Here is a 17,244-nt window from a genome sequence, read left to right on the forward strand (position 1 = left end):
AAAAAATACTATACGGAAAAAATAAAGTTTTTGGCCAAGTATCTGCTAGTAGGAGTTAAAAGTAAAAACTATATCTTAATATTTTGAATATTACAGATATATTGATACAAATATTCTAATTTAAAACATTTAAATAAAGAAACTGTTTAAATTATTTTAGTGCATAAGCGTGTAAAATTTAAACTAATAATTCTTAAATAAATAGGTTAAAAACATAAAATATTTTAGCATGTTAACACAACAATAAACCTAAAATTCGTTAGTTATGAAGAAAATTAAATTTATAACATATTTGAATACTTCTTTTTCAATTTACTTGTAATTTATTGACCTACCCTAATAAGCATATATATTTTTTCTTAATCTTTACTGTTCTACTACAAAATACCTAAATAGTTTTTCTTATATTTAATATGAATGAGTCGATGATTGTAGTAAAAGTTTAATAAATAACTTAAATTTATTGACTTTTGAAAACATTTTGTAACATATATAACTTATCTTTTTCGGAAACTTTTGAACTTATTTTTATTTTTATAAACTTTAAACTAAAAGTTGTACTGTACTTCGTAAGTCGTAAACAATTTATTTAATAAGTAAAGTTTAAAAATCTTGAATATTTACGAAACAGCTATAAATAGACAATTTTAATACTTCACCTTGAAAAATCTAAACTAGTTCGCAGTGTTTAAAAGATTTGAAAAGAATGATCAAAAAAGTATTACTTTTACCTTTTAACGTTGTTGTGTTTGATAAAAAAAATCACAAAATAGTTCACGATAAGTATAGTTTCAGTTTAATACCATGTTTAATAGTTATATATATATAAGGCAAATGTTATATGATATATGTCTACAGAATTACATATAATAAGTTTCTTCATTTTATTCCGGGTTTCTTATGTCTCAAACTTTATTGAATTTAAACTTTTTAGTATTTATTTAAGGTATAAAAAAAGAAATTTTCATTGAAATAAAAAAGTTTTATAAGTGGTTTTAAAAGTCGCAGAATGATTTTTTTTATAAAGTAGGGGATAAAAATTAAGCCGACTAAAACATAACAAATAAAAAAACTTTGTAAATAAATGTTAAAACTGTTGTACAGACTTTTGTCTTTTAATATGACTTTAAATAAATTAAAGAGTAAAAACATTAGTAAGTAAATTGTACACTCTATTTAGTATATCATTGTGAAACCTTTAAACATTTGCAATTAAAGTAAAAATAATCGAGCATGATTTGCATCTACAATTAAAATGTTTCTATCGATCAATTTAGATGTTTTAAAAGAACAAAGTATTAGTTAATATGAGAATTTTAAATTACTTTTACAAACTACTGTTTTGTTTAGTGCCTATTTATGACACTCAGATTTTTATTGAAGTTATAAACACTTCTGTTAATACACTTTAGTTTTCATGATACACTACTAACTATAAAAAGCTTTTCTTATTATTCCTTAAAACTTTAAATCTTTTTTTTTTTTTTGAGGTTATAAAATTTAAACCAGACCTAAAGCGTTAAAAAAACCGTCATTTAAACTTACGATTTGGTAAAAAAAAGTTTGTTTACTATTAGTTAGTTTAAAAAAGTAAATAAATTTAAATCACTAAGTTATCTAAGCAGGTATGCTTACAGCAATTATTAATAAAAGCTTTTATTTTTGTAGTTGGATTGGAAATAAACTATAAAGTTTGTAGAAAAAACACATAGAGATATGAAGCTACGTCAAAAAAAAAAAATATTTATAAACTCTGTTTTTATAAATCTCTACAATTTATAGTAATTTAATTTTAAAAAATAAAACTATATAAAATGCAATGGTTTATAAACTTTTTCAACATTATTTTTTTTACAAAGCTATAAATTGTTTATTTTTCAAAACTCTATGTTCAGAAAATGTCCTTGTTTATATTTTCAAATATCAATGAAACTGATTTACGAACTGCCTTGCTTGCTGATAAACTGGCAAGTGAGAGTTATAAGGATTGCTGTCGAGAAACCTAACAAGTTCGTTCAGCAACAAAGATCGCTTTTCCAACAAGCTGCTACACTGCGCTAGTAAAAAACTGTTTTCTGCAACCAACATGTCTTTTTTTTCGTTAATTTCAACGCTTTTCTGTTTCTTACGTTGGCGGGACTCCCTACATGCCAGATTATTTCTTAACCTTCGTTGCTCAGATTTGTCATAATCTTCTTGTTTTAATTTTCCATATTGACGTTTTTTTGTTATTTTACTCTCTCTTTGGTAACTTTTCGGAATTTTCGTTTTGTTTAAGTAAACAGGCTTTTTGCTTTCATTAAAAAGTGAACTTGATTGTTTATTGAACAGATTATGGTCAATGTGTTTTTGTTGGTATGGATCATTATAAACTTCGTCATTGAGTGCGCTGTTACTAACATAAGATGTTCCAAATTGACCGTAAAGTTGACTTTTTTCTTCTGGTGCACCTAAGTTTGAATTTTTTTTTGTACAAAATGAATACTTTAAAAATATAATTAGCATACTTTATTAAACTATAAAAGCTAAAAAATACTAAAAACTTGTAAAATAACCATAGTTTGCAGAGGAGGAAAAGTTTTGTTTGGACGTTCCACTGAAACTTGTCAGACCATTAGGCAACATTTCTTTATTACAATTTTGGTACGATTGTGAAACATCCCATACTTGAGTAGCACTTTCATAACGGTGTTGTTCATAACAAGCGGGGTAAGATTGACTACCATGAAAGCAGGGTTGCGTCTGTTGCATCGCGTTTGAGTTTGGTAAAATGTAGTTTCTATGCATCTTGATTCTTGAGTCTTCTGCCACACAATTGTAGCTGTTCAACTGAGTTGTCTGTATGGGACGATTGTAAACGTCAACGTGATACGGCTGGTGGTAATAGTGATTGTGATCAATAGTAAAAGTACCGGTTATTTGTGACTGTTGATGTACTTTAGGTTGATGCACACTTACTGGTGCTTCGTTGTTTAATGGTAAATGCTCGTTATTTGTCATTGTTGAATTCATTTTAATAAAGTCTGTGCTGTTGTTTTTAGTATTTCTATCTCGCAAAGTTAAGTTCACTTCTAACTTTAATATATTTACTAAGTGTTTTTAAAATCTAAATTAATATTATTTTAGATAGAAATATGAAACGAAAAACAATGTTTTAATAAAAAATTAAATTAAATTTAGTCGCACTTGTCGTATTTAGTGCAATTTATAAACTTTTAATCGGAACTAAACTATATATTTTTAAGAACTATCGTTTTAGACTTTTTTAAATAAAGTAGGTAGTGTACTAAAAAAAGTTTATCTTTTTTTTTACAAGTTTACTCTACAACTAAATGTGTTTAAAAGTAAATTTAGCTAAAAATAAGTTTATTTTGATAACAAAGTTTTTCTAAAGATTTTAAACAACATAAATCAAACAAGCTGAAGCAATAGAAATAATTAAACTAACATAATTTTTCAAACTAAACAGTTATAAATACTTAATACTGCCTTAAGTGTGTTCATAACATATGTGTATTATATGTATGTACTTTAGTGGTAGTAAAACAAAAGTCTACATTGCTTTATAAAGAAAACTTACTTTTAAACAAAATTTTTATATAAAAGTTATAAAAGCAGTTGCGTTATCACTTTAAAAACCTATAAATAAGAAAGTCTTTATTAAGCACAGTTTATTACCTTTTCCTTGTTTTTTATTTCCTTGTTTAGTAGAAAAAATTGTAACTTTTTTTTTTAACTTTGCTAAAGACTAATAGACTACGTATTTTTTTATTAAGTCTGAATTTCTTTTTAAACTTCTAAGTTTATTGGCTAAGCTGCCTATTTTTTTTAATATTTAAAACTACAACGAAACACTAGTTTGAGAAATATTACAATAATTATTTCTGTATTAGTCTACTATAAAGGTTTTTGCATTACTAAAATTATTCTATTACTGATTTTCAAACAAACTTGTAATTTATTAACAATTCTGTAGTGAGCTTATTCGTACTACTAAATATTTAAACCTTTACTTAATAATATCAGTATTTAAACACAATTCTTTACAGACTAAAGTAAGCACTAACTAAAAAATAGGAACCTTTTGAAAGTTTAGTTAAGATTTGAAAAAGGTATTTGCAAAAATATAGCAAAACTTTTAATAGCTTTTATGAAAAAAATCCTGTCCTTGACAAGACATTAAAAGGTATCCGTGGTGTAAGACTCGAGAACTAAAAGGTTCTTGTGCACCAGGTCTTAGGACCAAATATTTTGAGCTTTTTTCTTTTGTTGTTCAATAAACTAATAATACTAAATAAAACTTAAGGTTTACATCAGGGTTTCGTATTAATTATTGCAAAAGTAAATTTATGCATATCCATTTCCAAACGTTTAAAAATGTTTTTAAGATTACATCCAGTCTTGTTAAATACGAAACAAATGCAAAAGTTTTGACTTAAAAAAAATTCTATATTAATAAAATTTTAATAAGATTAGATCATTTGCTGTAATCTTCATCAGCACTTCGTATATTTCAGTTACCCCAAGTTAAGTAATTCGAACCGCTTATATATGTTATTTGGATAACAAAATTTAAATCACCAACATTTTGATAAAAAAAATTATCATTGTAACATAAAGATTAAAAGAAAATAATTAGTTAGTGAACAAAAATAGGAATACTGTAATGAAAAAAAAAGATGACTAATATTTTAAGTCAGAGATTCCCAAACTTTTTTTCTAACCCCTATTTTAGAAAATTGTAAAATGTTCGCCCCTACCTATCTAGAAAGAGCTTCAAATCTCCCGTAATTTGTGCCTAAGAATTTTTTGCTCTTCAATACAAACCTCAGAATATCTAGTATAAGTTTTGGGCGTATAGTATTATCTAAATACCCCCTTATAGTCCCTTTACTATGCATGGCTTCTCACTTTGACCCTTCTACAGCTTATCGCCCACTGACTTGCTAAAACGGCTCCCAAGGGGGTCATATGGACTACTTTCGGAAACCATGGTTTTTACAATAACGTTTTGTATCTTCTGTTTTACTAACAGAATGAACAGGTCAGATATCTAAAATTCTACTTTGCACGAAGATTTCTAAAGCTTTTAATTCGTTTATTATTCTTAACTAAAGTAAGAATTCGTTTTTTAATTTATGCATGTTTTCCTAATTCCATCAAACCATGATTTAAAACTTAAGTTTTATTCATTATTTACGTACCCTTTTATGTATTAGTTATACAAACGTATAAGTAATTTTTTTTTTTGCTTTGCAACTTAGTTTTTTCTTGCATGCTTTTAGCTTGTTAATAAGCTTATTCTTAGTACTTTAGTTATCATTAGCAAAGTTCGTATAAAAACTTATCAATGAAAAGTTTGTAAAACAAATTTAGCTAAACTAAATATATTCTGATTGTGTTATTAATTTAAAAAACTAGCAAAGTCTATTATACTTTTTGTGTAATTGTAAGTTCCACTAAAATTTGAATGAACTAATACTTTATTGATTAATTTTTTTTTCTCTTTTTAAAAAGTCTATAAGAGCATTATTTAATGTTTGATAAGTTTTGAGTTTTCAAGTTCATAAATTGATTTGTCATTTTCTGAAAGGAAGACATGTAAATTTACATCAAAAATTTTGTTAACTTACTTAATGCGTTTAAACTACAAAAAAAAAGAGAAATCACTGGTAAGTACAGTAGAATCCTTTTTTTTATTTTTATTTAATGCTGATTCTTTTTGTAGTCAATTAAAAGTTACTAAATATTTATGTTTTTAGTCTGTCTTTATCTAGATTCGGTAATAAAATTCAAACTTTTAAGGTAAGTAAGTAGCCTATAGAATTTTGGAAAATCTATTGTTTTGATAGTTTCTTTTTATACATGAACCTTTAATTTAAAGTAATAATGACATTTCCAATAAGACCAGGCAAATGTATGTAACTTCTGTTCTAAATTGTGCACTGTCAAAATTCAGTTCATATCATGAATTATTTTGCTCTACATAACGTTGTCTAGATGATTTTTTTTTACACACCTAACCTCACAGCTCAAAAAAATATCATGTAAGTGCTTTTTAATTAACTAGAACAACCGCACATGTTACACTCAGGTTCATAATTAAAACCAAAACTATATGTTAAGTAAAATGCTTCATTATATCATTACTATTTATTTACGAAATTGCAAAATTTACCAATTGTTCACTGCATGATCACACGCCAATAGGCATATTTTGTTGTGTAGCTCGATTACTGAAAGGTCTTTCTATACACCAGGTCCTTTGACCAAAATTTTTGAGCGTTGATTTTTTACAATTTTCAATAAATTAATATTCTATTGACAGCTATATGGACTTCAAAAAATTATACTGTAATCAAATAATCTTTCTACGTCTTAGACATAAAGAAAAGTAGTTTACGAGAAAATTGATTGTTTTAATTTTAACAATAAAATACAGTGATAGCGTAGGGTGAACATTTAAAAACACTGAAGATTAGTTGAAGTTTGTTTAAATATACAATTTAGTTTAAGCATGTTTATTATTTATTTGTTCTAATATATAACTATTAGCTGTAATCATCTAAAACTTATTTATATTCTAAGCTGAAATTTCACATCCAATCTTTATTAAAACATTTTTGTAGAAGAACATGTTGATGAGACACGATTGGATGTGAAATGAATAAAAAAGAAGGGGAGTTTTACGGCTCCTAATATAAGGATTAAACTTTTTTCGTTATAGTATTCATGGTTGCCACTGATCAAGCTGAAAAAAATTTCCTGACTTTTCTAAATCAAACTCTTAAATTAAACTTATTCTAAAATACATAATCTAACACTTGAAACTGTATAAAGCTTTTAACCTAATTTTAATACATGTTAAAATCAACAGTTTTTTGCTGAATTCTATCATCAAACTTCCAGTACATTACTTGAACCATCTGTGTATGATTAATGTTTGTAAGAAACAGCTCTATCAGCAAAATACTTGTATTATTACCTTATAAACACAGCTTGTCTGAAAAAAGACACAATTTTTTAGCATTTCCTAGCATAAATGTATCTAGATAAACAAACGACATATTATTCAGAAAATATTTTTCATAAAGCCAAGAATTCTTGAAATATGTAAACCTTGGCATAAACAAAATATAAAAAAACAATTAAATACTGATCTGAAAAAATAACAATGGTTAGTCTGAGTTTGAAAACCTAATAAATAAAGTAATAGTTTTCTGTGCAAATAATTCTAATCTAATATCTTATACGAAAAATAAATTTACTCTCCACCAGTATTAAGCTATTAATCTAACTAAAAAAGTAAATTTTAGTCAGACTTAGTATATAAGTTGTAAAACAACCTAGAAGTTAAACTATCTAATAATAAAACGTATTTACTTAAAACATGTTTACTTATATAAATTGTTCACTAAGTTTAATAAAATACTACCCAAACTATTTAGTATAAAATCCTTAAATTAAAAATCAATTAAAAAAGAATATACTTAAGTAACTGTGAAAAAAAGACATAAAAAAGTAAACTATATATCTGTTGTATAAAATATTTCCTTTTATCATTTAGTATAAAACTTGTAACAAATAAATATACTCTTATTTACTTTAAAAATTTAAGTTACTCTACAAAAATACAAACAATAAGTAAACTTAATTTGGCATATACCTCTCTTTATAAATTTAAACAACTTTGAAAAAATTATAAAGAGGTTAAGTATACACATTAACTTAATACATAAAATACTAAACTAACTGCTTAGCTATAAAGAACTCAATTATTTACTTAAACAAAAAAAAATTGATTCTAAAATTATGCAAGATAAGCTTTTGTGTATATATCACAGTTTCACTATGGAAATGTCCTTGCTACAGATCATCAATACTAAAAAGCTTACAAAATCTGCTTGTTCAAGTAGGGTACTTGTTCAATATGTTAATAGAAAATTTTTGCAGCTTTATAAAGGATATTTTACTAATTTATACCAGATGAAGGCATTGGAAATATAATTAAATATTTTTGTAAATTTCTAGGAAAATTTGGGAATTTTTTTCTGACTTTAAAGGACTTTTAATTAATTTTTACCATTTGAAGGCTTTGGAAAACAAGGAATTTTGTAAATTTAAACTGACAAAATCTGACTTTTTATTTTATTTTATCAAATTTCCTGACTTTTTTTCAAAACCCCCCATTTTTTCCTGACTTTTGTCATTTTTAAAAAATTTTCCTGACTTTTCCTGACCGAGTGGCAACCCTGAGTATTACAAATCAAAAAATCATAATATCCTTTTAAGGGCAAAGGAAGGTTAAAGACTTTTTTAACATGTTGATTTTATTTTAAAGATCTTTAACTAAACTAGTAGTTACTTGTTACTGTTTTGTAAAATTCAAATTAATTATTGAGATATTAGGGTACAAAGTCGGAAAGCTCAATGAGTTTCAAAGTAAAGGGGCAAAAAATGAATATTTCATGAAAAATCGATTTCATCCTACAGTTTTTAAGCGATTTTTCTAAAACGTTCTCAGTTTAATTTTAACTAAATGATAAACATTTATATTTTTGGTTTTTTTTCCCTTATTTAAAAAAATTTTTTTTTTTTTACTTTGGTCATACAATTCATAAATTTAACTTTTCTTAAATTCTTACAATAGGATTTTTCTCTATTAATACAAAGAACATTTCCCAAGATTTTTAGGTTAATTGACCAAAACATGAAGGAAAAGACAGATTTTTAGTGATTTTCTAATAATTATGAGAAAATCGGAAATGATTTTTTTTCTTCCATACGTTTGTATCGGAAACTTTTTACACAACAGACGATATCTCAGTTAACAAAAAAAAAATTCTGTTAAACGTATCTTTTAGCATATAATTATACCTTTAATATAGGTCTGTGAAAATATATGTTCGAATGCTTCTAAAAATCTATACTTGTTACACTAAACTTCGATAAGCTTTTTTTTATCATTAAGTTACTTGTTGATACTTAATTTAAATAAATTTAGACTTTAATTCAACTAACTTATTTTAGTTATGAAGTTTAGACCTTAAATACTACCAAACCAGACATTATACATAGTAAGCACTTTTGCTACATAATTTCGAGGTGAAAAAATTATTAGTATATTAATAACATTTTAGAATATAAGTTACTTTGAGCAGACAATTTGTATTAAAAACATAATTTGTACTTAATTACTACTTGACAAACATATACTTATAAAACATATGATTGAGTGGTAGGAGAAAAAAAAAAACAGAATAATTTAAACATTGAGATGGATGAACTAATTATTAGCTTTTAATTGGAATGTTAAAAATGCTTTTAACTAAACTATGCTTTCAAAACGTAAACAAACTTCTATCAAAAAAAAAAAAAAAGTAATATATAATTAGATAAAAAAGCACTTTCTAGAATTTAATTAATAATTTTTATTTAAGCTAGGGTTTTGTAAAAATAGTATGACGATGGACTTCACATATAAAGCTTTTTGCTGATATTTTGGCACTTCATATTTGTCAAAAAAAGTAGACAAAAAAAAAAAAAAGACCAATTCTCTTAGTTTACTTTATTTTATTAAATATAATTCAGTTTGTATTGTTGGAGTTAGCATGCTAGAAGCTGTTAAATTCATTAAAATTTTACATTTTTAGTTATATTTTAATCTATACTTGCTAAATAACTAAACTAAAATCAATTTCTTTTAGTTATAAATAGAAAACTATAAGTTAGCAACATTCCGAATTTTATTTATTTATTGGAAATCATCTATTGAGAAGGAGCTTTTTTGTGGTCAGCTAAGCACAAAAAGGTTTGCCTCTCTTTGCAGACACCAATGCTTTTATGAAGATTAAATTGTGTCGATAACAAAATAACTTTAATTATTAACAACTGGTTTCTAGTGCGATATTTAACATAAAATTAAATTTTGAAATTTGTAAAAATACTAGATTTTGAGATTTCTACTGTTTTTCTTAATTAAAGTTTTGCCAAGTCAAGCTAATTGTATGCATGTGCACACAGCTAAAGTATAAGACATAAATAAAAAAACTACTCATTTTATACTATATCTTCTATGATGATCATCTTTATTTTATAGTAAAACATCAGAAAAAAGTAAAATATTAATTTTACATTTATAATTAGAGTTAAATATTACGAAATTTTCATAAATTAGAAAAAGTATTAAAAAACTCTAAGAAAATTATTTAGTTTTTTGTTGTTTATTATCATTATCTTAACAGAATACAAATACTTATCCGCATATATAAGTTTGAAGTACTTGTTATAGTTAGAACATTTCTTTGGTTTGGGAAACTGATTTATTTTTTACAAATTTAAATTTAATAAACTTTACTTCCAGCAAAAAATCTGTATTTTAACTAGAAAACTTGTTTTAGAGATAATACAATCGAAAATTGTTGCAAATTTTATATAACTAAGACTATGTGAATGTTGTGTAGGATGCAGAAGTTAATCCTACAGATACCAAACGTTATTAAATAGTATGAAAATTTATCATAACAATTTGTAACTACACTATATTTCAATGTAAACTTTATTTTGAAAGGATCTTAAATATACCTGAACAGATTAATTTAATTCAACATATTTAAGCAGTAATGACAACTTCATTTAAACTTTTTAAACTAGTTCGGTTATTTTACATCTTTAAAAAAAGGATAAAATACAATTTTTAATAACTTAATTTTTTTAATTATTCATAAACAAAGTTCTTAGAATATTTGTATTCTTTATGGTGTTTACAAATTTAAAGTATAGCAATATTAATACATTAATTAATCTAAAAAAACATAAACAATTTTCTTTTCTAATTTTCTAAATAAATTTCAACTAATACTTCTAAAATCATTCAAAAATAGTTAAACATTCAACATAAATCTAAAAATTCTAATTTAGAAGTTTTCAAAAACTCGATCAGTTCAATATTGATCCATTGTGATATTATCGACTTCAATGCTGTCACAATTCTTATCTTTTTTGTTCCAGCTTCTCAATATACCAACTTCATACTCAGACTTGTCTTTTAGACTTGATGGTAAATATTTTGAGGGAAGATTATACCTCGGTTTACATTTTGTGGCAAATATTTTCTTATTAAAAAAGAAATGATGTAAAGATTGGACACAGCTGGCCATTTTAATTTCTTTCAAGCACTCTTCATTCCAGTACTTCCAAATTTTCACTTTATTGTCCATAGAACCACTGACAAAAAGTATAGCGTTTACAGTAGAGAAGGTTTTCAGGACTGTGACTTCAGCTTTGTGACATCCCACTTTCCAAAAAGAGCAATCTAGATTGGAGTTGACCTTAAAATCGATTGTGCAGTCATTGAGGATACGCGCTTTGTCTTCGGCTGCAGTGAGATCAACTTGACATATATTTCCGTTGTTGAAACCAACTATCACAGATCTTTCATTTGAATCGACACAAACAGCAGTTGCAATGTTTGAAAATGTCATTTTGATCGAAAACGAATCGCTTTCAACGTGGTACACATAAACCATTTTACCGCATGCTACGTAAACTTTAGGTGATAAACCGGTTGCCGAGCTACACCAAATATCATTGATTTGACTCATTGATATTTGTTTAAATTTGAAAGGTGAATCGTGTTGCGTTTCTTCGGGATAAGAGTCAAGCATCAAAGACACGTCCCAAATAGTAAGAATACCATCTAAACCGGCAACTGCAATATATTGGCCATTATTGATAAAGCAGATTTTTTTAATAGATCGTGAATGTTTGATCATTGTTGCTACTAATTTTCCTGACTCAATGTCAAATAGAAAAACCTAAAAAATTAATGAAAGTCTGCATTTGATTTTTAAAAAGATTAAAAATGTATAAATAGTATCAATGATAGATGTGAGTGTCGTATAAAAATTATGAAATATTAACTTTTTGATTTTATTTTAAAAACTATATTCTATAGGCGAAAATACCCTCAAAGTAACAAAAAGATAATTTAATTGATAAACAAGCTTGAAAGTATAATTTATATAATATTCTTTTATAACTAATTTTATTTAAAAACTACTAACATTTTTAATTACCCTTGGATTGCTTCTTTTATTACAAAAAGATTGCAATATACTCCCATTCATATAATAACATTACTTATATATCTTTATAGCTTAGTACAACAATTTTATATATAATATCATTAAAAAACTGGGTTTGAGTTAACAAAATTGTATAATTTTAAATTTGTAATAAAAAAAGTAAAAATTTGATTTACGTCATTGAAAAATGTTTAAACATGAGTTTTACAATACAAGATATTAAATATTTTAACATACGATAAACAAAGGTAAAATTATATGAAAACTAATTTATACATAGTGGAATATATTAATAGTGATATAAATTAAATAACTTTAAACATAATTAAGACAAAACAAAAACAACTACTATGTAAAAGTTGATCAATACTAAGTACTTACTCGTTTATCAACTCCAACACAAAGCAATTCACCATTATCGCTTACACAAGCACATGTTATACAACCAGGCATAACTTTCCGAATTACCTGTTTGAATAAATTAAACAATTTAGTTTAACAAAACTATCCTTTTAAAACAAATCTTTAGTTGCGTTATTTTATGTTACAAAAACTTAAATATATTTTATAATTAACATGTATATACTTTAACCATGTATAGTTTTATACATAAAACTATATTTCTATAAAATATTTACTATATTTATAAGTATACATCAGCCACATACACTTTCAAAAAAAACAATAAATTTTTAGAATATTTATCCATCTACAATAAAAAATCTTAATATTACAAAAATTACTAAAGGTGTTAAATAAGCATTTTATTGAGGAATTTTAAAAATGCCAATTTAAGAGCAGAAGATATATCTAAATTTAATTTATTATTTGTGTAAAGTTTGTGTTTCAGTTTTAAAAAGTAGAGAAATGCTTAAATAATGACTTAAAATCTTGGTAATTAATAAAAAACTTTTTTTTCTTAAAAAATAAAGTCTACATATTGAAAACAGCAGCTTTAGAATTTTTAAACATACAATATCTAAATCAAAGCTAAAATGTTTACATTTAGAACTAAAAGTTAGTAAATTAAAAAAATATTCTAACTACAGCTAAGCTTGTTTATATATTGAAATAATAAAATAAAACATTTAAGACCACAGGGAATTAAATAGTTTTTCTATAAAAATAATATTGGCTTTTAAATGAAGATAAAAAGCATAACAGTCACTTTTTATAGAATACAAAAATTTTAACTTTTGAGATAGTCAATTTTGTAAAATCTGTTGTCACAAACAATTGACTGCCAACTTTTTATCATCAATGTTTTCAAAAGCTTCAACTATAACTTATCTATACTTTTGTTTATGACCTAGAAACCTGAAATTTTCATAAATCATTTCCTAAACATTTTAGAAATTGTTTTTTTTCAACTACAGAAAAATAATTGTAAAAGAAAAGTAGTTTTTTGATAACATTATAAAAAATTTTTTTCAGACTTAAAAGCCAGCCTTCAAGTAAATTTCTTAAATATTAGCAACAGACTAGCTGTAAAAGTTTGAATAATATTGCTTAAAAATGAGGAAAAATATATCATATTAACACCGTCTTTTTAATCTGTTGTATTAGTTTGTAACATTAAAAACTTGTTTAAATTATATCTCAAAAATAATCCTTAAACTTTGTTTAGGGGCAAAAGGGTTCTGATGTCTAAAATAAATTTCTACAAAATAAGATAAACTTGTAGAAAACAACTTGAACTCCTTATAGCCTTAATCTAAAACTAGGAATTGTCTTGATTTAAAATAAAGCTAGATATAATGTTAAGTTAATAAATTAACTTGGTGGGTTTTATTTTAGATTTCATATTTAGAATTTTTTTTTCAACTTAAAAGAAATTAGAAAAACAGTCTAATGTTTATTAAATATGATTAATAATATTCACTTTACAAAAAATTAAAACTATATTGAAATCATTTAACTTTATTTTAAGTTTTAAGAGTAAGGCAAGAAAAAATAATATAAAAACATGTTAACAAATTCTATCGAAAAGTAAAAACTAATTATTTAGCTGGACAAATAGGTACAACTGCATAAAAGCAGTTTGTAGAGTCTTTTTATCAGAAAAAGATAACTGCAACTCAACTTCTACTGTAACTGACTTAAACTTTTTGTATAAAAATATAATTATTTTTTATAGGTAACATTTAATTTCTGTTTTTAACATTGTTACTGAGATCAAAAGTAAGTAGCAGTATACAAAACTTCGCTTAAAACTAATGAAAAATACATTTTTTGATGCAAAAATTTGTTGTTTACAAAATAACTAACCTGCTGTACCGAATTATTAGCATGATAAACAGTTATCGTTGATTTACCTTCATTTCCCCAAATAATGTAATCATTTTTTATTGTACACAAGGAATTTGCAACACTACCAATGCTATCTTTATAAGTTAAAACTGTGTCAAAGCTCAAATTATTTAAAGAAATAACTGTAGTTGATCCACTTGATTCATTTATTAATAAGCATTCCATTTTTTTAATCTTACGTTTTCTACAAAGAAAATACTTTAAATATAAGTTTGTTAGTGTTATCATTGATTTGTGCATCAAAACATAAAGTAAATTAACAAACTGTCCTATGATTATATATAAGTATTAATACTTCTTTAGTATTATTAAATAAACATCTAATTAATAATGTAAAAAATTGCTAATAAAATATATAAAAACTGCATAATAACATTTTTGAAAAAGTATCAAATAAAAAAACTAGCATAAAAATAGCTATATTTTAAGCTTTAAGTATTTAATATAGCTTATAACCATTTCGGACATGTATAATCTAATATAGCTAATTGTTTTAGATACTTTTCAGGTTTTATTATTTTATTTCATCATTTTACTATTCTATTAGATACTTTTCACTGGGTTGCCACTCCGTATAGTTAAAGAACAAGCCTAAGTGACAAAATAATAGCCTAAGTTACATAAAAATAGCCTGATTCTGTAAAAAAAGATAAAAAAAAAACCATAAGAGCCAAAAACTTTAAAAATAAAACAATTATGTTTTATTGTTAATAAATTACTCAAATCTTTTGAAATTATTATTTTCTTATTCTTAAAATCAATAAAGGTAGCCATTCTATTTAGGAATAATTCCTATTAACCTGGAGTTATGCAAAAAAATCTTGAAACAAGTCTAATCTTTTCTAATATCTGATAAAACATTAAACTAGCCTAAGTTTTATTTTATTATAAACTATCCTGATCATTCCTGAGTAGCCCTGTTTCTTGTTTGTTTCTACACTTTTCCCAGTTAAAATTAAAAAAATCAAAAACAAATTGTGCTTGAGAACAAACTCTAGTTTAATCTTCTTTGAAATAAACTTTATCATCTTGAAGACATATTTTTTATCAGAACTTATTTTAATTGCTTTTTTAGATTTATTTTTATTATACTTTAAAAGGTAAGAATTTTTTAATGGATTTCAGTGATTTTAAAATGTGCTACTGTTCAAAAATTTTTTTAAAATGAAAGAACCACTGTTTGAAGAGACTGTTTATCTTCTTTTGCTTTTAACTTTGTTTTATTACATTTATTAGTTGATTTTACTTTCATTGACATATATTTTAGCTAGCTTAAAATTAGTTTTGGTGAATAGTTTAAATAGTTTTTAATAAAAGAATCAAAAGTATTTTCTATTAGCAATAAGTTAAATTAAATGCCTCTAGTAGTTTAATATAACAGGCTAATGTTTACAGTTACTCAAAATTTTTGAAACTAACGGTTAAAACTACTGCAATCTGTTGTCTTAGATATAAACTTTAACTTAGTAATATAAAAAGTCAAATAAAACTATTTATAAAATAAATATTTAAACAAAATAACTATTCTGTTTCATCATTTGATGAAAACTAAATCTATAAATCAAACTACTAATAAAAAGATTTTGTTAGCTTTGAAATTACAAATAACCTAAAAATAAATCATTTTTCTTATAATTTTCAACCTGTTCAAGCTATAATAAAATTTTGCTAAGAAGAAAATTAACTTTTTTAACAAGCTAGTTTAATTAGGACTGATGATTCTTCTTTTAGATTTTTTTTTTACTTTTCTATGTTATGGCATCACAATTACTGAATGGATCAGCTTAAAACTAAGAAGTGGTTTGAAATAGGTCTTCAGTAGTATGTTTACAAACTTTTACAACTATATGCAGGGTGTACAGTGAGCTGGCAAGAGGTGATTGACTGTTTTGATGACTAGAAAAGTAAACTTAAATTTTAAACATTGTTGGATAGAACTGGGTTTCTTCTTTTTAAAACTGGTTTTGTTTCTTTTCTGCTTCACATATTACAAAACATTTTAAGTTTAAAAGGGGCCAGTTTTGGTTAATTTTTTTGTTTGAAATAAACTCAAAATACTTTTTTCTTAATTTTATGTAAAAATTTAAGCTTACAACACCTAAACAAAATACTTATGTATATTGTTTTTTTTTATCTGATTTTAGTACAGTTTACATTAAAAGTAACATAAGTTTTTATTTTGCTCAAAATATTAGAATTCTTTTTAATTTTATTAAAACTGCTTGTTTCAACTCAAATGCTTTTCAGCACTTTTATGGAATATTGAGGATTATATAACTAGAAAAATCAAATTCTTTTAGTTTTTTGGATATAGCTTTTATAGCAAGGAATCTATAAAACTAAACTACCAGATAGTTTCAACTTTTAAATTAAAGTTTTTATAGGTTTCTTAATCAATATTTAAACTTTTTTTTTTCAGTGGTAAGAAAATATCAGTCTCAACAACTTTACCCTTTGCAACAACAAATATTTTTGGATACAGGGGAGTTTTTACATCACTATTAAGGGCATAGGGGGGTTAAATCACTTTTTTAACAATTTGATCTTATTTTAAAGAGTTTTAACTAAGCTACAAGATACTTTTTAGAGATTCTAAAACTTCAGTATAATTTTTGAGGTATAGTAGGTCAAAGTTAGGGGCAACAATAAGGAGCTTCCTTACGGGAAGCGCAAACTAAAACACGAGGCTGAAGTTTTATACAAATTCATATCATGGAAATTCAACCATATTCTCATTTATAACTTATAAATATGAATGACTGTTAAACCTCTTTAAAATTTCCTTAGTTCGTTAAAACAATAAATCTTTGACACGTTGTTTTATATTATAACAAACTGATCTAAAAAG

At 24.7% G+C, this 17,244-nt stretch overlaps 2 protein-coding genes across 2 annotated transcripts; both read right to left on the bottom strand.

Moving 5' to 3' along the window:
* Window positions 1-1,673: 1,673 nt before the first annotated feature.
* On the bottom strand, window positions 1,674-3,016 carry LOC145831854 (uncharacterized). Its single transcript, XM_082939197.1, has 2 exons — window positions 2,556-3,016; window positions 1,674-2,450 (listed from the first exon to the last, which is right to left on the bottom strand). The coding sequence occupies exons 1-2, from the start codon at window positions 3,010-3,012 to the stop codon at window positions 1,924-1,926; spliced, it is 984 nt and encodes a 327-aa protein (XP_082795323.1). The 5' UTR covers window positions 3,013-3,016; the 3' UTR covers window positions 1,674-1,923.
* A 7,927-nt stretch (window positions 3,017-10,943) lies between these two features.
* LOC145832296 (WD repeat-containing protein 18-like) lies at window positions 10,944-14,568 on the bottom strand. The gene is made up of 3 exons (XM_082939613.1): window positions 14,355-14,568; window positions 12,468-12,554; window positions 10,944-11,816 (listed from the first exon to the last, which is right to left on the bottom strand). The coding sequence occupies exons 1-3, from the start codon at window positions 14,559-14,561 to the stop codon at window positions 10,944-10,946; spliced, it is 1,167 nt and encodes a 388-aa protein (XP_082795739.1). The 5' UTR covers window positions 14,562-14,568.
* Between the last annotated feature and the right edge of the window lie 2,676 nt (window positions 14,569-17,244).

Source organism: Thalia democratica, chromosome 3 (assembly GCF_965202585.1).
Source record: "Thalia democratica chromosome 3, ktThaDemo2.hap1.1, whole genome shotgun sequence".
Taxonomy (NCBI): Eukaryota; Metazoa; Chordata; class Thaliacea; order Salpida; family Salpidae; genus Thalia; species Thalia democratica.

Excerpts from the sequence above, each read along its gene's own strand:
- LOC145831854 (XM_082939197.1), bottom strand. The coding sequence starts at position 3,012 with ATGAATTCAACAATGACAAATAACGAGCATTTACCATTAAACAACGAA. Across the intron at positions 2,451-2,555 it reads TTCCTCCTCTGCAAACTATG|GTGCACCAGAAGAAAAAAGT; the intron begins GTTATTTTACAA and ends ATTCAAACTTAG.
- LOC145832296 (XM_082939613.1), bottom strand. The coding sequence starts at position 14,561 with ATGGAATGCTTATTAATAAATGAATCAAGTGGATCAACTACAGTTATT. Across the intron at positions 12,555-14,354 it reads CTAATAATTCGGTACAGCAG|GTAATTCGGAAAGTTATGCC; the intron begins GTTAGTTATTTT and ends TTATTCAAACAG. Across the intron at positions 11,817-12,467 it reads GTGTTGGAGTTGATAAACGA|GTTTTTCTATTTGACATTGA; the intron begins GTAAGTACTTAG and ends TTAATTTTTTAG.